Source organism: Pelodiscus sinensis, chromosome 12 (assembly GCF_049634645.1).
Source record: "Pelodiscus sinensis isolate JC-2024 chromosome 12, ASM4963464v1, whole genome shotgun sequence".
NCBI lineage: Eukaryota > Metazoa > Chordata > Testudines > Trionychidae > Pelodiscus > Pelodiscus sinensis.
The window spans coordinates 27,582,881-27,610,679 of record NC_134722.1 but is presented as its reverse complement, the minus strand read 5'-3'; the positions used below and the strand labels follow the sequence as shown (position 1 = coordinate 27,610,679).

The 27,799-nt window shown below is 42.1% G+C and overlaps 2 protein-coding genes across 4 annotated transcripts in view; one reads left to right on the top strand and one right to left on the bottom strand.

The window, feature by feature from the left end:
* GPT2 (glutamic--pyruvic transaminase 2) overlaps positions 1-2,493 on the bottom strand; it is a 70,793-nt gene extending 68,300 nt beyond the window's left edge. Inside the window, exons 1-2 of one of the 3 annotated variants that reach the window (XM_075940195.1) lie at positions 2,368-2,486; positions 597-785 (exon numbers count right to left, since the gene is read on the bottom strand). The gene's annotated coding sequence lies outside the window, so the exon portion shown is untranslated. Of the gene's footprint in view, positions 1-596; positions 1,413-2,367 lie in introns of those variants that run through there. The other 2 variants (XM_075940194.1, XM_075940192.1) reach the window with 2 other exon arrangements.
* A 1-nt stretch (position 2,494) lies between these two features.
* On the top strand, positions 2,495-20,932 carry C12H16orf87 (chromosome 12 C16orf87 homolog). The gene is made up of 4 exons (XM_006121191.2): positions 2,495-2,788; positions 10,841-10,937; positions 14,376-14,558; positions 20,416-20,932. Exons 1-4 carry the CDS (start codon positions 2,723-2,725, stop codon positions 20,532-20,534), a joined length of 465 nt encoding a protein of 154 aa, XP_006121253.2. The 5' UTR covers positions 2,495-2,722; the 3' UTR covers positions 20,535-20,932.
* Positions 20,933-27,799: the final 6,867 nt, after the last annotated feature.

Sequence of the window (27,799 nt, the reverse complement as noted above, 5' to 3'; positions counted from 1 at the left end):
TTAAAACTGAGTCACCTATTCAACTGTCATTTTAACAAAGAAAATTTTTACTGTTACAAATCACAAAATAATTCAAATTAGCTAAGGAAAGAGTAATGGAAGCTTTACAAGTTTCTGATTCCAATTTACTATATATGGTATTATTCAATAAAATGAATTATGTTTGAAGTTGAAATTTTACATATTTAAAACTGTTCTTGTATTTCCCTTAAAAAAATTGTTACATATTTAATTTCTTGAACTTTCCTAAAAGTGTAATCTACACAAAATGATTTAGCCCAATCAATGATGAGCCTCACTTGCTAGTTACCTATATTTCTCCCCTTTAAAAAAAAAAAAAGAGAGAAGAAAATGCTAATGTATAAAAACAAGTTGCTGGACATTAACAGGAAAAAAAATCAAACTTTGGTATCTTTGGCAAAGATACCAAACACATTAGTTAGAAAAAAAAGACTGAAATGGATTAGAAGAAACTATTTTGAATTTGCAAGTGTATAATAGCATGTATGTGCATGACTGAGGTTGAAGCACTAGGTACCCAAACATAAACAAACATCAAACTAAAACAAAATTGAGCAAAACAAAAAATTTCTCACCCCCAGAGTTTTCTTCTTCTGGATTTCCTGATACAAATGACTTGTATAGTATCTGTTTTAAAATCTCACTGTAAAAATGTTTTTGCTGAATGTAAAATATATTCTAATTCAGTAAGATGTGTCTGTAACTCCAATTCCATTTTATTACTCCAGTTCTTCTTATTCATAGTTAGCCTTTACTTTAAAACACTGGAAATAAGAGTAAGGTTATATTTTAATTTCTGTCTTTTTATGACTGCTGCTTATATATGGGACACTCAACTGGTAAAGAAAGATGCCAACTGTGACAATCCTTGAGTAACATTGCTTGTAACATTGATCAGAAGAGATAACCCTTAGCACTGATGGTTTTATAAAAACAGTGCTTTGATTTTTCTAAATAATTTTGCTTCAGCCACTTTAGAAAACAATCTTCTTGGTGACCCAGTTTCCTAGTTCCAATTCCACACCTTCCTGAACAACTACAGGAGCTAGCTACATGAAAAAGAAATTTTACAATGATACTTATGAGTAGGGATCTCAAATTGTGATTAATCAGCTAATGAAGAAATTGATGGAATTTTCATCAACTACTTAATTAGTTGATAAGGGGGGACTCTAGCTACCCCAGCTGCAGCTTTCCAGTTTAAATGTAGTAGGAACCAGGAACACAGCAGCCCATATTTTACTATATTTAAACTGCAGCGCTGCAACAAGGTTAGCTCCTTGTGCGGCATTAGCCAGGACTAAGTAGCCCCGGCCAGCTAATCCTCTTAGTATATTTAAAAGCCAGAGCTGCAGCAGTAGGGGACCCAGAGGGAAAAGGCAGCACCAGAGCCTCCTTCCCCCCCCCCCCCCTTGCTGCCTCTGATGGGGGGAGGGGGGGGAAGAGAAGAAGAGCAAGTAGTCAATTGGACTACCCAATAAGGCTAGGTTATAGACCCTATTTGTCAGCTCTGAAATTCTCTTTGGCTACAGACCCCAGCTCCAGTGCTCTGTTCTCTCCCTCTGCTTTGTGCTGAGCACGTTGCAGCAGTGATTTTGGAGCCATAAGGTGGGTTGCCAGGAGTCTGGTTTTCAACCAGAACACTCGGTTGAAAAGGGATCCTGGCAGCTCTGTTTGGCAATGCCCACAGAGCCCCTAAAGGTCCAGTTGGCAGTGCAGAGGCAGCCCGTACATTTACACACACGCCCAGTCATTTTTTTTTAGCAGCCTGGCTCAGGCCAAGTCTGGGACCTAGAGTGTATTAGGAGCCAGGCAGGCAGCTAAGCGCTCTCCCTCAGCCTGGACAGGGGTGGCTGCCACCTCACGCCGCGGCCTGTCTCAGCCTATCCACAAGGGAAGCTGGCCTGTAAACCGACTCCCCCCGCGGACCAGCTTCCACCTGGCAGCCCGGGCCGCTGCGGCTGCTTCCGAGGCAGCAGCGCAGAGCGGCAGCGGGCTCCTCAGGAGCGGGGCTACCACAAGTCCCCGGCGCCTGCAGCCCCACGCGGGAGCCCTCCCAAGGGAGCTCCCCACAGCGCCAGGAGCGGCAAATGTCCGGAGCGCTCCTGTTCCGAGCGGGGCCCTCTTAGTGGGCGGCGGCGGCCGGGAGCCGAGCGAAGGGGGCGGCGGCGGAGCGTGGGCTCTTCACCCCGGCCCCAAGGCGGCCTCCCGGGCCCGGCGCGGAACCCGCAACCAGATGGGGCATGGGGGGGGGGGACCAGCCCGCGCGTGCCCGGGCTCAGCCTTCGCTGTCCCCCTCACCCGGTAACAGTCGCCACCAACCCTCCCCGCCCGAGGCCCGCTTGCCTGAGGCCGCCGGCCAATCCCTTCCCTGGGCGGTGTCTCGCTACATCCCGCCCTGCCGCTGCGTTCGGAAGGGGCGGGGCTTGGTGACGGCGGGGAGAGTGACGCGGTGGCGCGTTGGGGCCGAATTCGCGGCAGTGGGCGCGGGCTCGGGCGCGAGCTGGGTCCTGAGGTCGCGCGGGCGAGGCGAGAGCGAGCGTGTACTTGCTCCGGGCGGCCGCGTGAGGTGTGTGGCGCGCGCCAGGCCGGCCAGCTCCGCGTTCCATCGCGTCTCTCGGGGGCGGGGCCGCCGGCCAGCCGGCCGGCAGTCACTCTCCCCCCCCCCACCCTTCCCGCAGTAGCAGCAGCAGCAAAGAGCATGTCCTCGAGTAGGGCCAAGAAAGTGAAGATGGCCACCAAGTCCTGTCCGGAGTGCGACCAGCAGGTGAGGCCCCTGCTGGGCATGGGGCACTGAGCCGGACCAGCTCAGCCCCACTGAAGGCCAAGCCTGGGCAGAGTTGCTTTCTCCATCCCAAAGTTCTGCAGCACCCTGCACGTGCCCCTCCACGGGGTGGGAGGGGAGGAGAGACTCACCTTTGCAACCCTCTGTTCGCTTCTATTTAATTAATAAAAGCCCATTCTGGGAGTTGCAAGGTTGTTTTGGGAAGGGGCATGCCTTTACTTTGCTAGCTCTCTGGAGTGCTGTGCTCTGGGAGCTCTGACGAATGGCTTTGAGGAGACCCGAGGAGAGCTGGGGGTTACAGTGAGGCTGGAGAAGAGAGGTTGAAAAAACTTTTTTGTACCGTTACAGAATGTTTTTCTGTGGAAGTGCAAGACAGCATGAAAATGTTAGTAACGCAATGCAGGTTAGGTGGTGGGGGGAAAAGGCTTCTCATACCACAAGAATCTCGTGGTTCAGCTTTCTTAACAAAACTCTTATTTATTATTCAGTAATGGCTTCTAACTTCCTAATTCATCATCATTCAGAAATCCCATTGAAAGTCTGCTTTGCCCTGTCCTTGCGTGGCACGAGGTATGTTCAGTGTGCTTATTCAGCCCTCTTAGTTGGACTGGATTCAGAAGGTCAGAGCCCATTTCCATAGGCTGCTTTCACTTTCCTTGGCTGTGTGTTGTGTGTCACTACACCACTGCCTAACTGAACATAGTGCTTTTAATGCCCTCTGTTGCTTCAGTCCACTCTCTACTTCTTGATAGCTAGTACTTGATTTTCTGGAGTTACAGCATTGCCTGGGTGTTGAACCTTTACAAGGTTAATTCAGGAAGTTTCTCTTTGGCTCAGATGTATTCAAGTTGTGAAAAAAGATAAGCTAGCTTCCTGAATTTAAAATAGAACTCTTATAAACATTGCTTAATTCTGAGCCAGTGTTCAAGTGCAATATGGCCTTTGCCTGTCTAGTCTTTGTTTGGAATCCAGTCGGAATGTTTTGAGACATTTATTAGCACTATAGAATTATGCGGACGGTATTAGTACAGTAATTTCTCATTTAACACAATAGATGCGTTTCTGAAAATGTTTGTGTTAAGCGGAAACGTGCTATGCGAGGTCAATTTTCCCATTAAAAATAATGGAAAAGGTGGGGGTTGCGTTTCAGGTGGTGGTGGCAAAATCAATTTTTTGTTGGTGCTGGGTCATCAACATTAGTTATCTAGCAACACAAAATAACTAGCAACACAAGTCGCTGCTGTTTGTTAAAACACAAAGATAAACGTGAGTGAGTGGAGGAGCACTGTGACCACGTGTATTCATCCGCTCATGCGTATTATCTTTGTTTTCACCAACCTAAACCACCGCGCAAAGTAGTCTGCGACTTGATTATTTTCGTGTTATTTCGAGGAAGGTTGTGTTATTTGAAAAACTTTCCTTAAAATAAAAAATTGTGCTATTGCGAAAATGTGTTAAGCAGGCACTTGTTAAACGAGTAATTGCTGTATTTGTTGGGTTAATAAATGGATTAAAATACAACTTTACCTTTGGAATCATAATAGCAAATGTGTGATACTGATTGAGTAATTGTCTCTCCCTTTGCTGCAGTTTACCAGGTTTGGACCTTAATCAGAACACTTTCGAGTGTGGTGTCAGAGATGTAGCTGTGATAGTTTCAGTGACAACAACAAGGAGTCTGTGGCATCTAAAAGGCTAACACATTTATGAGGGCATAAGCTTTTATGGGCTGTACCTCATTTTGTTAGATGCATCATCCCACAAAAGCTTATGCCCTAATAAATGTATTGGTCTTTAAAGTGACACAGGAGTCCTAGCTGCTAATGTGGTGTGAGTCAAATCTGTAGGGAGTTTTGTGAGCTGCTGCTCCACGTGTTGATAAGCTGTTACTGGTGTATTGCCATGTGGATGGACTATTGCAACAGCATTAAAAATTACATAGCAAAAACAATCAAATTGTATATTAATAATTTTATTTTTAACTAACTTTATGCTATTTATCGTTTATGTATCACTAATTTTGAACAATGAAAATGACTAGTCATTTTCAGTCTCATAATTCACAGGAAAATGGCACAGCACTACACTGGAACATTCACCTCAAAGTAATTTTAACTTATTGAAAAATGTTTGTTTAATATTACATGCTGTACAACTCTAAAAATATTTGTCTATTACCAGATGTGTTCTGCCTTTAATAAATAAAATAAATAAACTTTTATAAATTATAAGCATGTGCTTATCGGATAGTCGACTAGTGACTCAACTAGAAGCTTTCTTCAACCCCTACTGCCTCTATCGGAGAAAGACAGCAAGGGGGGAGCAGGAGTTGGTACTGCCATCTCTGGGCGGGGCAGGGGGAGGGAAGCAGGGGTGCAGTAGGGAACTGGCAGTGTTTCCACCTTTTGAAATGTAGGGGCTCTTGCTACATTTCAAAGATGGGAGCATGAGGCCAGCGGGGGACCCAAGCAGTCCCCTGCTGGCTCCCTGCTCGCGCTTTGCTTTTGAGAAGCCCCTGGCTCTTGTACATTTCAAAAGCAAAGCACAAGCAGGGAGCACAGGGCCAGCAGGAGACTGCTTGGGTCTCCCCCTGGCCCCATGCTCCTTGCAGTGCTTCTGCCTTGGGAAAGTAGCCAGAGCCAGCAGGACTCTTGCTACATTTCAAAGGCAGAGACGCCCTTATGGACTAATCGAATAGTCGATGCAAATTGCATCGACTATTCAATTAGTTGATTAATCTAAATTTAACATCCTTAGCTTGACATAAAATGTTGATTTGCTTATTCTTGCCTGGCTTCTACTTGCAATAGACTTATATTAGTTGTAAGGCATTTCTGTTCATCCTCTATATTTGTGTGGAAAGCTAGGCTTTGGGGGATATGCTTTCATGTTAGGTGAAATCGGAAAGTAACTGAAATACTTATCTGGTGGATTATATTTACTGAAGGACAATCTATCCTAAATGCTTAATTACTGAAGGAAAATCTACAACTTATTAAATCTACAAATTAGATTTGCTTTCTATAACCAACTCTATATAACTTTTCATGAGTGATGTACTTGAATATTGGGATTCTAGTATCTAAACTGTATTGGTAAATGTATTAACATAAAATATACTACACAATCTGCAATAACCTTGGTTTAAGAATCAGAAGATAAATATGTTTTATGCATTTGGGTAAGCTAAGCACAATACCTAGGTGTAAAGTCACTCTTCAACCTGTGTATTATATAATTTTTACAATAGTGTTGTTAATTTTTTTTAAATATTATCCATTGCAAATGCTTATATGTTTAAATTGACATTATTTTGGAGGGTGAGAGTAGCAAGTTCTTCTTAGATCTCATCCTGGGTGATAAAAGAAGAAATTAAAATGAATAAAAATATCGGAGCTGATGATACAGAGCGAGCAAGTAAAATTGTTGTTTTTAAAGGTGCTGCTAATTCATTCTGCTCATTCAGCCTAAAGTAAATGGTATGCATTAGGGATGTTAGGTATCGGTAATTGAATACTTGTGTAACCGCATGAATACTTATTGGTTACACGAGTATTTGATAGTCCTAGGGGTGCTGGCAGCCAGTGTATTCTGGCCCCACTCCCGGTGAGCCCCCTGCCACCCGATGCTGCTGCCTCTCTATCAGCCTCTGTATCAGCTGCTGCCTAGATCCCCGGTGATCCCAGGCTTGCGGTGCACAGAAGTTGCTTCGTGGCAGCGTCCCCTCCTCCCCTCAATTGCTGCCTCTGATAGTCAGCAATGCCGGTGGTGTGGGAGGGAGAGGGCAGGCAGCACTGTGAAGTGGGTGCTGGGAGGAACTGGCTTTTACGCCAGCTCCCTCTAGTACCAGCTCTTGCCTCCCCCTGCCACCTCTGATACAGAAGAGCCAGAAAGGGTGGAAGGAAATGCATGTAGTTGACAAGATTAACTGAGAAGCCTAGGCTTATCGGTTAATCATATGGTTGACTACGCATTGATATCCCTAGTATGCATATATCTGAATAGAATTTCTGTACTAGTAGCTCTTCCTGCTGCTAGCATGGAATTACATGCATATGTGCTGTCCCAGCACAAAGGCTTCTAGTGTGGCCTGATTATTTTTCCCTGGGATTCTTGTGCCACACAGTAGAAGAAACTAAATTCTTGCTTTAACATTATTGGAACAGACAGCTTTTGATGTAAGTGGCTAGATTATATAAATTTCCCAGAATAGTCACCCATGATTATCTGTCAGTCCTTCTATAGAATAGTGATAGAAATGTAGCCGTGTTAGTCTGGTGTAGCTGAAACAAAAAACAGGACTATGTAGCACTTCAAAGACTAACAAGATGGTTTAATAGGTGATGAGCTTTCGTGGGCCAGACCCACTATTTGATCTGAAGAAGTGGGTCTGGCCCATGAAAGTTCATCACCTATTAAACCATCTTGTTAGTCTTTAAAGTGCTACATAGTCCTGTTTTTTGTTCCTTCTATAGAGTAAGTTCTCACGTTGGGGCATTGATGGGTAGTCAGACTGTAGTATGAATTCTGAAATTCTCTCGGAACAGGGGTGTTGAGGAACATGATCAGAATTTTGTGCTACCAATAATGTGTGTGGAGAACTTCCACGGAAATAGTTTAACTCAAACTCTTGAGGTGATTTTAGTATATTAACTGCATACTAAGGATGTGAACAACTAGCTGACTAATTGCTCCCCCCCCTCCCGCTGCCTCCATCAGAAAGAGGCAGCAAGGGCAGGGGAGAGGAGGAGCCACATTAAAAGTGGCAGTGCTGCTTGGACCCGGGGCTAGGCTCCATGTGGCTCTGCTGCTTTGAAATGCCAGGTGCATCCTGGAGCCATCTGGGAGCCCGGGCTGTGTGATCTGTTGCTTTGAAACGGCGCATGCAGCCTTGGGTCAGCTGGGGTCTCTCCTGCTGACTCTGGCTCCATGCAGCACTGCTGCTTTGAAACGCCACGTGGAGCCTGATGCCAGGCTTTCTGCAGCATTTCAAAGCAGCAGCCTTGTATGGAGCCTGGGGTCAGCTGGTAACTCAGAGACCCAGCTAACCCTGGGCTCCAAACAGGGCTGCCACTTTGAAACGCCACAGGGAGCACGGGGCTGTTGCTATACTTCACAGGCGGAGACTCCCTTATTGACTAATCGAATAGTTGATGCAAATTGCATTGACTATTCAATTAGCTAATTGAAATTTTACATACCTACTGAATACAGCTTAAGTGTAAGAGCTCACTTAGAACCACTCACCGTATATGGTGTTAAAACTAGAAATGTAAAATCCCATTTAATTGGCCAACCAGTTAAACATATTGTTTAACTGGTTAACTAATTAAAGGGGGCTGTCAGGGTGGTCCCACCCACTATTGGGCTGGAAATCCCTCCCTACCCCCGCTGCCATACACAGGGGCTGGTCCGGCATCTCAATCGGATGGAGCAGTCCCTGTCTGCGGCAGGCCTTCCACAGGCTGGAGCCCATGGCTTGCCCATGGCAAGCAGGGAGCTGTGCCAGCCTCACTGGTTAACCTTAACCTGTTAAGGGTAGGGCTTACTGGTTCAATCTTCACATTCACAGTGAAAACAACATCAAACCATGTAGTTAAGTAAATCAAGGAGCCCAAGGCACATGGTGTTATTAGCATGAAATAAAGAACATTAATTTTTCATGGGTTGTGCAAATGATTTAAATGAAAATCTTGCATAGAAGAATAGGTGGGTATGATCCTGCAAACTCTTACTATTACTGCGAGAAGATCACTGCCTGTTATTAGTAGGCATTCACAACATTTTAACCCATATTTTACATTTTATAGCATTTTCTTTTCAAAGATGTGGACCCTGCATTTGTTGGAAGAGTGACTATGTAAAAATTCAACCTGTATTTATATTCAAAATTGTCTGGTATTGTTTGCCCTTTAAGCTCTCCTGCCTTCCTTCCTCCCCTTTCCCCATAGTTTGTTAGGCAAAGACTGAGTCTGAAAAGGTGACTATCAAGATAGTTGAAAGTAATAAACAGGGTAGAAGGGAAGTTCTATGCCACTTTAATTATAACTTCAAATACCAATCATTCATCTATATTTAAAAATAAATATAGTAGTTTGTTTTTGTTTTGCAGCACATTTGTCTGGCATTGAGCTTATGAAATGAAGATGTAGTCTTTTCTTTGGTAGGGATGTAAAATCTTGGTTAATCAGTTAACCTGTTAAACCTTAAATTTAACCAGTTGACAGATTAGGCAGGATCCCTTTCTGTGCCCCCTCTCTCCCTGCTTGGGGCTGCTGGCTGCCACTGCCTTCCTCCCTCCCCTGCTGGCTGCCAGTACTGGAAGTGAGTCATTCAATTTGAAGTGGAGATGTGGATATCCAGAGGAGAAATGGCCTTTGTAATGGGTTTCCCTACTCTAGATAGTCACATCTCCACACCAAATGCTGTGAATGACCCACTTCCAAACTGACTTAAGTAGCTTAATTCACACAAGCAACTTCTTCCTTTTATATATACTCCTGTTTCTGTAATTTCCACTCCAATTCATCTGATGAAGTAGGTTTTACCCATTAAAGTGAATGCCCTAATCAATCTGAGAGTCTGTAAGGTGCCACAAGACTTCTCATTTTTGCATTGCAATGAACTGTTTTAAATTGCATTGTGAATGCTTCAAGTTTTGGTTATGAAAAAATGCTTTTGTTAAATATGATGTCCTTTTAAACCTGTGAAGCAAAACACAGAAAATATATCTGTACTACAGAAATCAATAACACAGTTTGCATGGTCTGTATAGCAAGAAAGTTTTCCTTAGAATGTACCAGTTTGTGGCGTTTCTTCTACTAAAATAATTAAATTGGTTTCCTGTGCGTCTGGTAAAGAGTAAACAGTAAATTTGAGTTACACTTTCATTATTGCATGATCTTAATAAACAGCAGCAAACCTGAAGCTACTTGTCTCAATGTTTTTGATATGGTTATGCCTTTTTTGGAGGGGGAGGAGGGGAGAGTGTTCTGTACTGTCCTGCATTAACATTGTTCTGTTTGTTCCAAATCTTTGTTTAGTTTTTTCTGTTTTTTAGTCCTTTACCTATCAAAACAGAGCAGCACAATGCATTCCTTGTTGCCTTTTAAAGCCATGGTTTGCAAAATGCTTAATGTAGATGTAGAGCTTTGGTAACTTTTATGTGTGTGGTTTTTTTTTAATTGTTCAAAGAAAGAATTTTTGTTAACTTCTTTTAAATAAGGAAAGAATATGCTTTTGTCCCAAGTGTTCTAGAACAGTCTCATCAATTCTTCCACATTGCAAGCATTGTTCTGCCAGATAGGGGTAGTGCAGGTTTTCCTCTAGAATTTACCCAGCCTGCTTCTATTTGGCATTGCTCCGCAATATCCCCTTCTTTCTAAGGGTCTGGAGGGACAGAGCACTAATACCAAACATATGTGACATCCTAAAGTATACTTCTATAATGTACCCTGCACTAAAGAAGTACAAATGCAGTTAATGTAATTGTGTAACCACTATAAATAAAAGCAGTTACGTGCGCTGCGGGCAATGCAGCATAAATAAGCTTTGTACTTCATAGCCCACAGCGAAGCTTCCCCAGGAACGGGTCCAGGGCTGCTGCTAGCCATGCTCCCGGGGAAGTAGCTTTGCAGCCTCAGTGAAGCCACTCTCCAGGAGCAGGGACCACGAGGGCTGCTGCCAGCCCTGCTCCAGGGGAGGCTTTGCTGTGGGCTCTGCCAAGGGAAGGGGGCCAACAGCTCCTGAAGCCAGCATGTAATCCGCAGGGAGGGGGTTACATTCTAACCTTTTACATCCCTACCCTGCACCCCTCACATTTTTAAACTTATTGCTAGTAAATATCAGGGCTGAATTGAATGAGGATTCTGAGCGCTTAGTTCCACCGCAATTGCATTTATAACTTCTACACCTACTATGGAACTTTAATGATGAAACAAAATGTGATGACTATCTTGGAGAGCACATGCTTATATTTGGAACAGAAAAACTCTTGTGATACTTCAAAATCGTATTTTTCCCCTTTGCTTTCAGGTTCCTGTTGCATGTAAATCATGTCCTTGTGGCTACATATTTATTAGTCGAAAGCTCTTGCATGCCAAACGTGCTGAGAAATCACCACCAACTGCAGGTAAACGTTACTGAGGGGCTTTCCCTTTCATATTTCTGCTTTGGGGAAAAAATGAAGAGCATGTGGCCTCTTGTGTTATAAACTGTGACTTTTGTCACTTCTTTCTTTTATGCAGTCAGGAAAGGGAAACTTTGAATGTAAGTTAATCTTCCACAAACTAAGACAAAAAGTGGTGTTTTTACAGCCTTGCTTCCTGTATAGGGGTGTTAGTGGACATTTTATTCATTGTTTATCCTGTAGCTGCTTGCTTAATCACCATGAAAATATAACTGCCTAAAGAAAGCTTTCTGTTAATCCTACTTTGAAGATAAATGTCCAAAGAAGCCAGATTTCATAGTATTTGATGACTGAAGCTTGTTTTATTAATGTTTTAAATATTATATTGATTTTATTTACTCCGTCCTGAAATAGCAGCATGTCATTTAATACTTTGTGTAACAAATGATATTTTGAAAGCTATTAAAATGTTCATCTCTTTAAAGTATGTGGTAAAATAAACTATCTTAAATGCAAATCTTTCTGTAGATGTATACAAAAGGAATCAGTCAGATATGCTTTCTAGCATGATTCATTTTCTCTCTTATATTTGTATTAATGCTTTGTCCACCATTAATAGGTCATTACTCAGAACAAATCCCCTTGAGGGAAAATCCCAAAAGTATCTGATTTAGAATTGTAGAATTTCTTGACTTACAAGATTCAAAGGATCAGCTTAGAGAGTATCTTAATTTAATCTGATGAGAAAACGTTACAGTTGTCAACTGTAGGAAAAAATAAAGTGGTGATGTCAGACGTTGATTTGCAGTGTGGAAGCAGTGGGGAAATAACTGTGGAACTTGTTCTGGAAAAAACAGCAATTGCCTTCCATTGTTTAGCTAATGGTTGATTAATTAAACTAGTTCCTAACCAAGTTATATATGTTAAAGGCTTTATGATGATTATGCAAGGCTCTTGTGTACTTCCAGTGTGAAAGTGAATGCGTCTTGTTCTCCTGTCTAATATAGTCACAAACTATATCGAGCCATCTAGTTGTGGCATATGCCCAGTCTATAGCTAATTGGAAGGTGGGGACACAAGGAAAGTAATAGAACCAGGTCCAAAGGTAAATACCAAAAATTCTCAGGTGCAAAATTTGGAAGCTTTCCCCCAAAACTGGCCTGTGAGAAGTGTAAAGGCAGCTTGACTAAAGCTGTGTATGCACTGACTTACACATTACATTGGAATAAGTTCCCTCACCAAGAGGTGTGTGTAAGCCATCCCCCTGAGCAACATAAGTTACAGTAACATAAGCACTTCTCTCGCCAACATAGCTGCCACTACTCACAGGGGCTGGAGTAATTGACAGGAGTGCACTTTCCTGTTGGCTTAGATCAGTGGTCTCCAACCTTTTTACGCCCAGGCTCAGTTTTTAAATGTCAGAACAAGCCAAGATCTACCCTATCCCTTCCCTAAGACCACACCCCTTCCTTGAAGCCCTGCCCTCTTTGTTCTCTTCTCCATCACTTGCTATCCCCAGCCCTTATACACTCTCAGGGTACAGCTACACTGCTGCTTTTTTTTCGATTCTTCTTGCAGGAAGAGGTTTTTCCAACATTTGGCCGGTCTAGACTGGGCCAAATGTAAAAAAAACCCTTCTTTTGGAAGGCTCCTTATTCCTCGTGGAACGAGGAATACAGGGGTTGCCGAAAGAGCATGTTTGCTCTTCCACTAAAAAAAGTGGAAGAACCAGCACATCCCTGGACGTGGAAGAGTTTTTCAGGGATACCTCTGGTATCCCAGAAACACACTTGTAGTCTAGCCATACCCTCCCTGGGTTGAGAGAGGATGTGTGGGCTCTGGAGTGGGAATGAAGGATTTGGGTGTGGGAAGGGGTGAGAGGGGCAAGCTCTGGGAGGGAATTTGGATGCAGGAGGAGGTGGAGCAGGGGATACTGGTTCGGGGAGGGAACTCTAGGCAGAGGGTTGGAGTGTAATGATGCTGCGGCCAGATGGGGGCTTGGCCCCAATTGGGGTATGTTGGCCAGGCTTCATTTTTAAATAAAATATGTCAAACACAAAAAGTTTCAGCATTGTCTTTATTTATGAGAAGGGTGGGGAATCTGTTTTGAGTCAGGGGGTCATTGACCCACAGAGAAGTCAGTTGGGGCCACACAAGTGAGAGACCAAAAAAAAAAAAAAAAAAAAAAAAAAACCTCCTCCACAACCCACAAGCCTCACTAATGTAGCCCCAACTGTGCTGGTGGACGCAGGGGACATGGTACTGGGGAAGGGTGCCAGTGAGTGCTGGGGCAGGGGACAAGGTGCCAGTGGGTGCTGAAGCAGGGGACAGGGTGCCAGTGGGTGCTGCGGTAGGGGACAGGTTGTTGGTGGGGGGCAGGGAACAGGGAGTCCCCACATGTGCCTCCTCCCGGGATTTCTACCCCTCCCCCGCCCCGCAGGGGAAGGATGTCCTGGCTCAGGCCTTCCCCTCCTCCCCCCCAGGGGATGTCCCCGGCAAGCCACAGACCTGGCCTTTCAGGTACCGTGCTGGCTGTTTGGGGGATGGGGAGCAGCCAGCGCACTTCCTGAAACCCTGGAAGTGGTGCGCAGCTGCGGGACTTCCATCCACCCCGCTGGAAGCTGATGCTACCTCCATTGTCGCTGGAGGTAGGTAGTGGGGCTTCTTGGGGGTGGGGGAAAATAGGGAGACCCCACGGGCCTTCCTGATCGACCAGTCGATTGTGATTGACGGGTTGGTGACCATGGGCTTAGATTATCTTCTGCACTAGCAGCGCCATATGTGTGTCTGTAGAGCCCCTAATAGAATGGGCCTTTGATAGTAGTTGGAGCCTAGGTGTTGCTGTAGTGATAGTAGTTGGAGCCTAGGTGTTGCTGTAGTAAATACTGAATGTACAGATTAAATGGTGTCGTACATTGAATTTTATAATATGAGAATGGTTTCAGGAGTGATGGCAAAACAAAAACACAAATATGAAGATTTAGTGTTTGTCTCTTTATTCATCTCTTGATAATAATTTGGAAAACCTGGCATGAGAGCAGTTACCAGAAGTGGTGCACCAGGAACACTTGAAAACTGTGATCTGTGTAGTTAGTGAAAGAGCTAAACATTTCCTATGCACTGTATGGCTTATAGATGCTGCTTATTTGTTGTAAAATGCTATGTGAATGTCATCACAATTTTGATTTGATCCTTGTGATAAAAAAAATGGGGTATGCCCATGCCTTTGCCTCGAACAACTTGCTCAACTCTGCTCAGAGAATGTTGTGCATATTCAGTCACATGTTGTGAGCTGCTTGAGAGGTGACTTACTGTGCAGGCAATTCATCGTTCTTGTTAAGAGATCTAAGGAAAGAGGTGGGATGGGGAAAAAACCTGAGACTAAGTGACTCAAAAGACATAAAAGTAACCCTAAAACGTTCTCTTTATTCATTTATACAGAAAACAAGAGTGAGGCCAAAAGGAGACGAACAGAGAGAGTTAAGAGAGAGAAGATAAATTCAGCAGTAAATAAAGACTTAGAAAACAGAAAAAGGTCCAGATCTAACAGCCACTCAGACCATAACAGACGGGGAAGAGGAAGACCTAAGAGTGTCTCAGCCAAAAAGCATGAGGAAGAAAGAGGTATGAGAATTACAAAACCTCGTTGGGGGAAGTTATTTTAATTTTTTTAATGGTGTGCTGGCATTAACTCAACTGGTGACATGTTCTAGGCTTTGTCTAAATTGCCCTTTCATTGTTAAAACTTGTGTTGCTCAGGAGTGTGAAACCACCCTCTTGCCCCAGATGACAAAAGTAATAGTGATGATATGCACATGTATAGACCGTGCTTTAGTGGCAGGAGAACCTCTCCTGGTGATAAGCTACCACCCCTCCTTTGGGATGGTTTTGTTTTGTTTCCAAGAGAACCCTCAGTGACAAAGAGTGGCCAACAGGGTGTCTGCAGTGGCACAGCTGTGCCATTGTAAGGGGTGAAGTGTAGACGTAGTCTTATGTAAACTAAGGTAAACTGCATATTCCCTGTAATGTGAATTTGTAAATCATGATTTGAGGATGTCAAACTCTGCTAGAGATTAGGGGTCAATTACAGGAGTGGGTGGGTGAAGTTCTGTGGCCTGCAGGGTGCAGGAGGTCAGACTAAAATATAATCATGATCCGGGCTCGCCAGCCGTGCTGTCCGGCGATCTGCACATGCGCAGATCTCCCAAACCCAGCTCTTCCGGGTTGTAATCTACTTTCCACGGGTGAGTAGATTGCATTCTTTGTCAAACCCTGATCATGATGGTCCCTTTTGACCTTTAAAGTTTGAGAGTCTATGAGGAGGAAGAAGTGTCTCATGCTGTAGAGACTTAGTTTTTCTGTCCAGAGCAACATTGTTATGTATGGGAAGGCTAACTCATTTTCTTTGTGGAAGCAAGAACTGTTTCAGATATTTGCTTTTGAAAAGGTCTCTCGTAGGCATAAACCAATTGTCTGCAGGGGTCAGAGATGATTTCCTCCTTCTTCCTCTGTCTCTGATCAACCTTTACACATCTGACAGTGGTTTGGTTTCATTTTTCTCTGACGCAACAGGTGTAAGTCACTGTTAGAAGTAGGATACTGGGCTATGTCAGAGATTCTCACACTCCTTAATACTGAGAGTGTAGACTGTAAAGCATTTCACAGCTAGTTCTCCTGTTTCACATAGTACTTAAGATAAGAGGGTGCCAAATGAATTGGTATTATGGTTTTATAGTATTTCCTATGTTTGAGCAAAACACATACCAACTCTTTATATTCCTCAATAACAATTTAGTTCTCTGATTAATTGCAATAAAAAAGTCAGAATTGCTAAGGAGCAGTTGGACAGAAGTAAATCTCAGAGGCGTAGCCGTGTTAGTTCATAACTTTAAAAACAAGTAGTACTGTGGCATATCAGCACTGGCTCCTGCTCCCCGCTTTGCTGCCTCTCTCTGATGGAAGCCACAAGGGAGGGAGGGGCGTGACTAGTTGAGTCGATACTCGACTATCCGATAAGCATTTGCTTATTGGAGAGTCGATTAGTTGCTAACATCCCTAATTCTTTTTAACCTTTTATTTTTAGAGGATTTTAATTGGGCCATATAAATGTCATCCTGAAGTTTGGCATACAGTTTTAAGGACTTAGGGAAGAAAGAACAAATTTTTCCATACATCCATAACTTTAATTTAAAATTAATGAAATTTAAAGAGAACTTTAAGAAGTTTACCATGTTGAGCTGTTTTTCTGTGCTGTTGTAACTTCAAAATCTTTTATCTGAGTTTTTGGAGGGGGAAATAAAAGTGAACATTTATCCATATTATACAATAGATCATTTTAGGTCTTTTCAAACTAAAATATTTTGTCTTCACTGTAAAACAAAATAACTTCTTTTTCATAGTGATTTTTACTGGTGGCTTTTTATTTCCTTATCCAAAACTCACTAGTTTTGATTCTAGAAATGGCAGGCCATTTTTTGTGTTTGCTTGACCCTGCTAATTGTGTGATTGATATGTTTCTTCGCATTTTAAAAAACTTTTCAGGTTGCTACTGAGGTGGTGTGGTAGGCCTACTCAGTTTTCACCCCTCACTAAATGGTAACTACAAGTTGAACCTCCTTGGTCCGGTATCCTTGGGACTGGAGTGGTCCCAAGCAAGGGAATTTGCCAGACAGGGCTGGTTAGGCGTCCAAGCTTTCCTATGGCTCCCCTCCTGGCTGCTACCCCAGGACAACCCGGATTCCTGACCTCCTCTGGCCCAGTTGCCTGGCTCTGCTGCCCCCAGCCCACTCTCGAAGCTCTGCTCCCTGCCTCTAACCCTGCATGTGGGGGGGAGGGCAGCTGCTCTGGGGTTTCCTGGCCCTGCATGCAAGGTGGCAGTTGCTCCTGGGGTTCATGGCCCCCAGATCACTGGAGCAGCTCTGCCCCCAGCCACACTCAACCTCTGTGGCAGGGGCTCTCTGGTCTAGTAACATCTGTGGTCCTACCAGACCTCAGATGTTGCTGGACCAAAGAGTCCCAGACAAGAGAGGTTCAACCTGTATTAGCTAGGATAGAGGTTGTTATTTTGTTCTCTTTTTTTTTGTTTTGTTGCTGAAATACCGATATGTGTAATCTTCTATTTTAGCAGCAAAAGACTTCTCATTTCTGGTGTCTTACAAAAATAGTTGTGCGTGCCTGCAGAGAAGTCTCAAATGTGAATAATAGAGAACTGAGTCAGACTGACTTCAGATGAGGAAGGTTTTAATAGATGTTTTTCTAAATCAGAGGCTATGCATAGCACGTTGGAAAAGTTCAACCAGCTATAAAATGAGCAATAGTTACAGCTGAGAAAGATGAAACTGCAGTAAGAATGACTGTAGCTTACTAGTTCTGCGTTAATGATTGATACTGCTGCATGGTAGCATCATCTAGCAATATTTTTCAGTTAAGTTCTTCAGAACTATATTTCCATGGCTATGTCTACGCTGCAGAGTTTTTGCACAAAAAAGGCCATTTTTGTGCAAAAACTTGTGGAGCGTGCACACCTCAAGTGCATTTTTGCTCAAGAAAATTTACAGTGAATCAACAAAAGAGAGGTTTTTGCGATATAGGTATTCCTCTTTCTATGAGGAATAACTCCTTTTTGTGCAAGAGCTATTGGCAAAAAGGTGTGTGTGGATGGGAAATGGGTTTTTTTGCACAAAAACAGCCTATCAAAAGAAGCACAGGTGCCTTGGTGGCCATTCTGTTAATGGCAATCAGAACTTTCTTGCGAAAGAGCGTCCATGCAGTTTGGACACACTCTTGCACAAAAACGCATTGCTTTTCCAATGCGCTTTTCCAATGCACTTTTCCAATTTTGTAGTGTGGACGCGCTCTTGCACAAGACGTTTTTGCAGAAGAACTCTTCTGCAAAAAGCTTCTTGCGCAAGAAGCCTGCAGTGTAGACGTAGCCCCTGGGAATAGCTATTCATTTGAAAACATTTTGGAAAATAAGTTTGCTTGGTTAAGAAGCTTGTGAATAGATGACAGTAATTTAGTAAAATTAATTTGTTAATCTTTTGAATTCCAAGTGAATGTTCATGGAGAAAAGGGAGTACATTTTACTTTATATATTTCTAATACTCCAAATCTCCTGCCATGCTTTGTGAAAAGGAGTTGGAAGAAACCCCAAAAAGCTTTTCTGACAATTTTAGATGGCTGAGCTCATTTGCTTAGCGTAATGTGATACAGGGGAAAAAAAATAGCTTTGAGCCAGAACTTTGCAAAGTGTTTCATACAGAATAATTAGCACTTACAGTCCTTTTTTTCTTGAACAGTATACAAAAATAGTTGGGGTGTTCCTGTGATCTGTCATTTTATAAATGGGGGTGGGGGAGCAAGGAATTAAGGTAGGAAGAGAGAAAATTGCTCCTCCAAAGCTTTATGGGGGAGAGTGTGTGGAAGGAAGAGCTGTTGGCATATCTATGGTTCTTAACTCCTGACTTTGCTCTCCATGTTTGATTTAATGGGTCCTTCCTAAACCTGCTAAATCAAATACCAGATGCATCTCTGAAGTGGTAAATCTGGACATTGCCCAAGTGACTTGTATTCCCAAGATTGAATGGGTTTCAAATTTCCATACTTAACTAAAACAGCCTTCTCATAGCTTTGCATTAGAACAGCTGTGCTGGTTTTTAATATTTCAAATACCTCACTAAGCAAGCTGCTGTCCAGTGAATGTGGGAAGCATAGTTTTATAAGTGGTTTGAGGTTGCTAAATAGCTTTTCACAAAATGTATAATGTTCAGCCACTGAGGGCCAAATCTTGGTGTTTAAGGATTTGCCCTCACTGTCATTTTCACTGTGAACTATGGATGTGAGTGTAAACGTGTTCATGGTTAACCAATGAGCCTGGTCTCATGGGTTAGCCTTAACAATAATACACAGTATCCCACTTCACCTCAGCATGCTATTGCCTCTGTATCAGAGGCAGCAGTGTGTGTGGGGCAGGCAGGAGCACACGGAGAGTTGGCTTTTAAGCTAGGTCCCGCACATACCAGCTCCCGCGGGACTGCCTCCCTTCCACCGCCCCCTTTGGACCTATGCCATAGGGAAAGGACTATCCTATTTCTTACAGGTATGGAAGCCTTCATTTTGCAATACATTTTTATGTCCTCTGCTGAAAGGTGCTATTTCAGTGCAAAGTGTAAAGAGTTGCCTTTCATTTGGAGGAAGAAGCATTAGGCACCATTAGCTACATTAGCTACTCTCCTAATTGTGTGCTAAGAATCTTCCATATGATGTTAAAGCAAAATGCAGGACAATGTAGCACTTTAAAGACTAACAAGATGGTTTATTAGATGATGAGCTTTCGTGGGCCAGACCCACTTCCTCAGATCAAATAGTGGAAGAAAATAGTCACAACCATATATACCAAAGGATACAATTAAAAAAATGAACAAATATGAAAAGGACAAATCACATTGCAGAACAGGAGGAGGATGCGGGGGGGGGGGGGGGGGGGAGGGAGGAAGGAAGGAAGGTAAGTGTCTGTGAATTGATGATATTAGAGGTAGGGAGAGTGGGATGTTTGTGAGTTAATGGTATTAGAGGTGATAATTGGGGAAACTGTCTTGGTAATGGGTGAGATAGTTCAAATGTTTAAGTCCTTTTTGTAAAGTGTCGAATTTTAACATGAATGACAGTTCAGAGGATTCCCTTTCAAGTGCAGATGTAAAAGGTCTTTGTAGCAGAATGCAGGTGGTTAAGTCATTGAGAGAGTGTCCTTTCTGGTTAAAATGGCAAGAAACTGTTTTCTCTTTGTGATCTTGTCTGATATCTGTTTTGTGGGCATTAATCCTTTGGCGAAGTGTCTGAGATGTTTGTCCAATGTACATAGCAGACGGACACTTTCGGCACACGATAGCATAGATTATATTTCTGGATGCACAGGAATATGTGTTCTTGATCTTATAACTCACTTGGTTAGGTCCAATAATGGTATCAGCAGAATGAATATGTGGACAAAGCTGGCAACGGGGTTTGTTGCAAGGGAAGGTACTGAGTCAACTTCACTGAAGACTAGGTTTTTGAATCTAAGGCTTTGTCTACACTTGAAGGTTTCAAGTGCAGCCAATGGCTGTTCTTGAATGTGGTGGTATGGCTTCAGTAGGAATGCTGGGAGAGAACTCTCATAGTACTCTAGTTAGCCTGTCCCCTTATGGAGATGGCTTAACGGTGCTGGGAGCATGTTTACTCTGACACTTTAACTTGCAGCAGTTGGACACGTGTGTGTGTTTTCACAGTAAAGTGACAGTGTAGACTTGCCTTATTTTCAGATGGTTGATTCTGCAGCTTTTTTTTCTGATGGGAGCTGATTGTTTTGAATACAACTTTTCATTACTTATGTGTTGTCCTATATTATAATAATTTAACAGCTGCGTAACTGATGTACAAACTTCTGATACAGGAGCTAGAGAAAAGCTTTTGTTTCATAATGACTTTTCTTCTTCTTCTACAGAGAAACAAGAAAAAGAAGTTGACATGTATGCTAACCTTTCAGATGAAAAGGCTTTCGTGTTTTCAGTGGCCTTGGCAGAAATAAACAGAAAAATTATCAATCAAAGACTTATTCTCTAACTTATCAGCACAATCTGATGTAATTGTATGCAGTATGACTAGCATATTTCCAAGGTGTCATGGACTCCCAGGAGGCATGTTCATCAACCAGGATCATAGCTTTCTCTGTTAAATCTGTGCTGCTGGTTTGGAGCTCACAGACTTGTGTGTCTACACATCAGCAAGAAGCAATGTTGTCAGCATTTTAGTTCTTTTATACCTTGAAGACTAATGCACAGAGAGAATGCACCATTTCCAGAGCACTTCATTAGATTTGCTGCCCAGAAATGCAATATTTTAAATATTTTCTGAAAGAATGATTTTCTTTTTAAAATTAAATATATTTCAGATTTTTCAGCTATATTACAGTTTACTTCTGTATAGTTCATCTTACCTTTTAATAAATTGATATTCTGATACTTTATTGAATTGGCTAGTACATTTGTACAGGACTTATTTAAGGTGTCTTGATCTTATTCTCCTTTTGATAGAAGCACTATGCTTTTTGAAGATGGTTCTGGACAGTTATTTTGATCAGTGGATCTGGTTCTTCATTTTATAAATGTGGTATAGTAGGGATTAGCATGCAGGGTTTCTCAGGATCACCTTGCATGGTGACTCATGTTCCATATGAACTCTCCTTAGTACTGGGTTCACTTTATATAGTATTTTCTTTTTATCCTGGATATGCCTTTGTGGGCTTGACTCCTTAAATTTGGCAGAATTAAGCAGCTGAAGTCCTAAAGAAACCATTTGTACCAGGTAACTGTCAGCTGCATTTCCTTTAATTAGTAAAGATCCTAGGGCATTGAAGCCTTCCCAAAAGTGTGTGCGTATGCTGGGGGGATAGAAGACAAGGGGCCAGGTGTCCCTTAGGTCCTGTTCCACCTTTTCTCCCAAAGTGCCACCCATTTCTCCAGAGGCACTTCCCTTACCTAAAGTGGGGCGGGGCCAAAAGCAATCAGACTCCACCAGCTGCTGGTCTGGCCAGGGAATAAGGTCTCAGGGGGAAGAAGGAAAAGGAGGCAAGGTCCGCTGTAGGGAAATGTGGACAGGACAGGCCCATCCACTTCTAAAAAGTGGGAGAGCTATGGCACTGTGGCCTCCCTTGTTCTGGTGCCACTGTACTGATCTTTCACCCTTTCACCTTTCTTGCTATTGCTGAGGAGAGTATAGGTATTCTGTGGTGCAGGCAAACCACTAGATTCTCTTTCATTTGTATGTCTAGATTGAACCAAGACAAGGTGGGTGAGGTGGTAATTTTTATTGGACCAACTTCTACCTTGTGTGTTTAATATCCTAGGACCAACACTGCTACTACAACACTGCATTCTGGAATGAACAGAATCACTCTTATCGTAAGCTGGTATCTTTTACCAGAGTATAAAAATATAATTTAGTCAGTCATTTGACTGCTCAGTTTCTAGCTGTAACTTTCACATCTGAATGTTGATCCACATGAATCTGTAGAAACTAATCATGTTAAGCACTAATGTTGACACAAGAACAAATGGATATAAACTACTATTAATAATTTTAGGCTTCAAATTAGAGGAATGTTTCAAACTGTCAGAGACATGAAGTTCTGGAGCAGCCTTACAAGTGGAGTATGGGGACAAAAAAATCAAACTGGCAACATATCATTGTACATGGTCTCATCATACCATCCCCTGAATAAATTTATGAAGCTCAGTCTCAAAGCCAATCTGCAACCGCTAGCAGAAAATATCCCCAATGGCTAGTGATAAACACTAGATGGGAAGGATCCTAATGATTACAGAGAATTCTTTCCCAGGTGTTAGGCTGTTGCTGGGTCTTGTGAGCATGCTCAGGGTCTGATTGCCATATCTGGGATTGTGAAGGAATTTTGTCCTGGGGCAGATTTTTTTTCCCCCTTCTTCTGCAGAGTAGGGCCTGGGTCACTTGCAGATTTAAACGAGTGTAAATGGTGGATTCTCTTTAAGTCTTTGAGGGTTTCAGTAACCCAGCCAGAGGTTAGGAGTCTATTATAGGAGCAGGTGGCTGAGGTTGCAGGAAGTCAGACTAGATGATTGTGATGGTCCATTCTGGCCTTAAAGTCTATGAACTTGAGAGTCAAAAATAGATTTTGGGCAAACATCCAATTTATATTGATATTTGAGTACAGACTGTTTCACTGAAATATTACAGTGCAACATGAGTAGTTGCAGCTCATATTTCACACATAGTACACCTAGGAGAATTCTGTACCACTGAGCACATGCTTAATTAATGAGCTACACATTTAACGGTTTAGCAGAAAAAAAACTTTTGCTGGAAAGATGCTGCAGTTTTGCCTTTTGCCCAGCTGCAGGTGGTGTGGCACTAGAACAGAGCAGCAGCTTCTGGCCAGCTAGGGAAGGAAAAGAGTCTGCTTTCTTCAGAACACCTGTCAAGCTAGGTCAGGAGATGGGCTATGTGAAGACAGACGTGGAGCTGCTGTGGAGTTAGATAGGGGGTCATAAGGACTAATGGAGGAGGATAGGCTAGAGCAGGGTTTGAATGTTAGCGGATGTGCAGGACCACATGGTGATCGGTAGAGAGGGTGCCGGGGCCTAAGGACAAGGTGGCTGAGTAGGGAGTGCAGGGCCCCATAGAGATGGGGAATTAGTATTTAGTGGAGAGAATTGGTATGGGGGTGGAGGGACATGTTGACAGGAGTGCAAGGATACATGGGGACAGGGCAGCTATGCCTGACTTGGAGAGGCTCACGGTCTGTATGGGGGAAGCTTCCTAACAATTCCTTTTCCCCCTACCACCAAAAAAAACCTGTTCTATACTCCTCCCACCCACACGCAACAACACTCCCAAGTTCATACCCAGGCTCCTTCCCACCAATTGCCTTTTTTCAGCTCCTCCATATCTTCTGATTCTCCTAAGCCTTGACACTGGTTCTAAGGGGCGTGGAAAATATGGAATTGTATTGTAACAAATGAATTATTACTCAGAATTCTGTATTAATATGCCTACTAAGGAATCTATTTGTTTAAAAAAAAACAAACAACCCGAATCTTTTGTCTGAATTGTTACAGACACACTTGCTGACAAGGTATTTTGAAATAAATGACCAAAAATAATTGAAACTGGTGTGATTGTGTTATTTTGACAAATAAAATGCAGAATTTTGCAGAATTTGAAAATATTCTGCACAAAATGTTTTGGTGCAGAATTGCTGCAGGAGTAACATAGCTAGTAAATTGACTGTCTGCCACCTGTGACAGTCTTTGTGAAATGTTAAATAACTCTTCAATTTTTTTGCACCTTTCATTCAGTGTTACTGAAGATGATACTTCCAGGGATACAGTCAAATATCTTAGATCTCAGATTAGACCTCTCAATATTGTTAGTCTCAGAGAAAGTTACCAAAATGCTTTTTAAATAAAATTTCACTATTATTTTATACCAAAGAACAGCTAATGAGCCTTGCTGTAGAACTAGTCAATGCAGGGGAGCAAAGATTTATTAACAAAAAGCATTTCCAAATTCTGCTGATGTTTTTTTAATATCAGTACATGATTCAAAGGGAAAAAGTATGTTAACGTAAGTTCGATTGAACCACAAGGAGGAGGTGAAATGGAAGTGTAAGTGGAAAAACCAGAAAATTAATAGTAAATTGTTTGTTATAAAATGGTGGTGTTCCTTTTAAAGGAGGGTATGGATAAGAACACAACCTGCTTATCTATACTGTAATCACAAACAAGACAATGTTCTTCACTTTTAACATGTGGTTTTTCTGCTTTCCAAATCTAAATGTACGGTAACAGATGACAAGTGGTAAGGAGAGTGAGAGAGAGACTGGCAGAACAGAATTCCATATGATAGGATGACTGTTAGGGCTGGTAGCTGAAGCAAATGCACTTTAAAGTGCATTGCAATCTAAATGCATTGAAGTAATCAAAGTAGTAATCATCATAGAATAACCTAAGGCCAGTGACTGCCAAATAATGAGGAAGAAAAAGGGGGAAATGCAATGTCTTTTAAATGTAACTGTTTATTTAAAATAACTGACTTAACAGAAAACATCTACTTCTGAGAAGTACATCTCTTCTTCCAGTGTAGTGTTATAGGTCCTCCTCCTGAATCTTCAGAAAATACTAAATACCCAGATTTGTATTTCTTGTGTTCTTTAGTTATGGATATTTTAGCTTCATTTTCATATTAAAAACAGATTTTTTTTCAGGTGAAAGTAAATGGAAGCATTGCCACAATTGTCTCTTAAAACAATGAGAGAAACAATAAGGTCCTGGAAGCAGAATTCTTTGGATTAATCTAGGAGTCTAAAATTTTCCTCAGCATTTTATTTACTGTCTACAGTTTTTAAATGGCAACACACAAAACAAAAGTGAATTATCCTTTAATTTCATTCAATGCAATTAGGCTGAATGCTATTCACTAATTTAATGCTGTCTGATATATTGCTATACAGTATTAGTTTGCAGAGTACAAAGGAAATGTTGAGGACTTAATCATTCATCTGGCATTTGTTGCCTTAGCAGCATCTTGAGAATGTGTGAAGGGACTGATTGTGTCTGGTATAATCTGTTCTTTTCAGATGAGATTAGATGACAATCAATAACTCAGTATCATGCGTTCCCTCTAACATTTTCTTTCCTTGTGCAGGTTGAATTTTCTTTTGGGCAGGTTTAAGTTTGTGTGCCACCCATATTGAGGTTGTGTGTGGGTGGATGTGCATCACCAATGCAAACAAAACACACATGATTATAAGCAGTCCATATGTGTGGAAGAAAATATTAAAACAAGGGATATTTAACATGGAGCAATGCATACAATATTTAATATGATTAAATAAAAAAAAATCCACTACCCTTAGAGTACATATCCACCTTTCTAACAGGTCAAGCTAGTACTTGCAGCTTCTAATGCATAACAGCCACAACTCTACCAAATAGCAAAGATCTGGCCTTAATGTAATACAATATACCGTGTATTAACTAGTAACACAGATTTTTAAAAAAACATTAAGTTCAGAGTTTTAGATATTTGCAACACTCCACAACAGTTCAGTTAAAAGAATCTTTTTTCTTATCTTAAGCTGTTAACACCTTATGCAAACTTTGTTTGAAATGCAATCATGCAAATGTCCTGGCATACACATGCTTCCCTTACACCCTGCTCCCCGGCAACCCAGTCAGACAGAGAGGACTGCAGCTAGTCAGACATCCCAAACAAACTGCCCCTGCCTCCACCTCACTGCACAGATGCCAGCACCCACAAACTCTCTCTTTTCCCAACATAAACCATGCAGCCAGCCCCTTACCTTCCCCTTCCCAGGAAGCTTGAGAGTACTGAGTTTCTGCTTCTCTCTCCTCCTGAAGAGGAAAAAATATCTAACTCTTTAAAAACTAACAAGATAGTTTTAGTATTATTATTAATCACCTATCTTGTTAGTCTGATCTTGGTAAAACAAAAGGAAAAAATATCTAGCACTTTAAAGACTAACATAGCTACTTCTCTCTTACTCCTGAAGAGGGATGCTCTAAACTTTCCTCCCCTCTAACTCATCAGCTAATTAATTACTCCCCATCTTCCCAGCCACTAATTGTCTCCTTATCTCCATTTTTACTGGCTCTCAATGAGCTCAATTCAATCAAGTAGCTAGCTTCATTTAGCTACTTGCCAGTGAGAGGTTCCTCCCCCCACAAAACAGCTGAGTTCCCTGCTGTGTGGGACCTTTGAACTTCTGAGCAGAGGTTAGAAAACGGCTGAAAGAGCTTGCAGCTTACAGGGAATCGTGTTGTCATCAATAATAACAACATAGCCCACAATCTTGCAAGAACTCACAGGATTATTATTCATGGTACTCTGGAAGTGCTGGGAGAGAGGGAGAGGAATAGGTATGTGCAGGGCCCCCAGCATGTGAGAAGTATGAGGGGAGAAGACAGAGGAGAGGTGCCTGGACTGCACACACAACCCAGATGGGCCACATACAGACCGTGGGCCATAGGTTGTCTAGATGTGTCAGAAATCCTTAAAAATGACCTAATCTTAAGCTTCTTGTGTTATAAAATAAAAAAACCTGAAAACTGAAAAATTGACACACATCACAAATTAAAGCTTTAATAGTTTCAGCTGTGGCCTATTAAATTCTCAAGCGCTCTCAGTAAGATTGCTTAGTGTAGGTATCATCGCTAGCTGCAAATACAAGTGAAAGTATGTGTGCTTACAATGAAACCAGTGCTGGAGACTAAGCTCTGTTCATTCAGTTATCTGGCATCTTGACAGACTAGTGAGTAATCGAATAGGAACTGCAAGAATGTATGCATTACTTCTTCTCATTCCAAGAAACTACAAAATCTTACTAACCAGAATTGTGATGTCCATGCACTGGCCACAGTAAAGTGAGACATAATGGTGCATGGCTGTCAAATTGTACAGATCATTCAAGTTTGTCCATATACTACTAAATACGAGAACATTTCAAATCAGTGGTGGGCAATCTGTGGCCCTTTGTGTGAGACATTATTTTGTTTACTGTTGCCCACATACAGGGTTGCCAGATTCTTATGGTTTTCATTTGCATAGTTTTTTTCCTATCAGTGTTACAAAAGTGACACACAATTGAAGCAAGGGCACATGAAATGAGGTGCATGTTGATTGCGTACAATGCAATGAGAGCTGTGAGCGCCCTCTACATCCAAAGTGCTGCGACGGTTCAATTGGTACACCCCACAAATTCTGTGAATGCAGTTAGCAAAACTACCCTATCCCTGGAGACCATCTTGGTTACAACAATCTTGCAAACCACTGAGATGAAGGGCCACTTAGACGGCCCACTCACTAGCATAGGTTGCCCATTATTGTTGAATTCTCGTCTAATTGGAAAGCTGTAGCAATGCTATGTAATTTACCTGACCAGACAGAGTAATGGACAGTACATGCAGTGTATGTAAGATGCTCACAAAACTATTCATAATTAAGGAATTAAAAAGAAAAAGGTTTAATTACAAAGTGGAGGAAGTTAGTCTGTTAAATTATGCATTATGAATTTGCTCATGAAATCTCACCACATTTAGGGCAGCTATATCAATAGTCTGTTCAAATAACCTGGCATAAAAGCTCATTTAAAGCTGTATTTGATACAATATTTTTTTCATTCTGGAAAATAGTTTGAATGTCTAAGAACACCAGAATTATTTATTGAGGTTGTCATTGTGTTTTGTTACATTGGAAAATCATTAACAAACAAACATGTTGTGGGCCCTATGGGGTGTAATATGAAACTAGAAATTCACACTTTATCCCATTTT

Coding starts and splice junctions, on each gene's coding strand:
- C12H16orf87 (XM_006121191.2), top strand. CDS start 2,723: ATGTCCTCGAGTAGGGCCAAGAAAGTGAAGATGGCCACCAAGTCCTGT. Junction 2,789..10,840: donor GTCCGGAGTGCGACCAGCAG/GTGAGGCCCCTG, acceptor CTTTGCTTTCAG/GTTCCTGTTGCATGTAAATC. Junction 14,559..20,415: donor AAAGCATGAGGAAGAAAGAG/GTATGAGAATTA, acceptor CTTCTTCTACAG/AGAAACAAGAAAAAGAAGTT.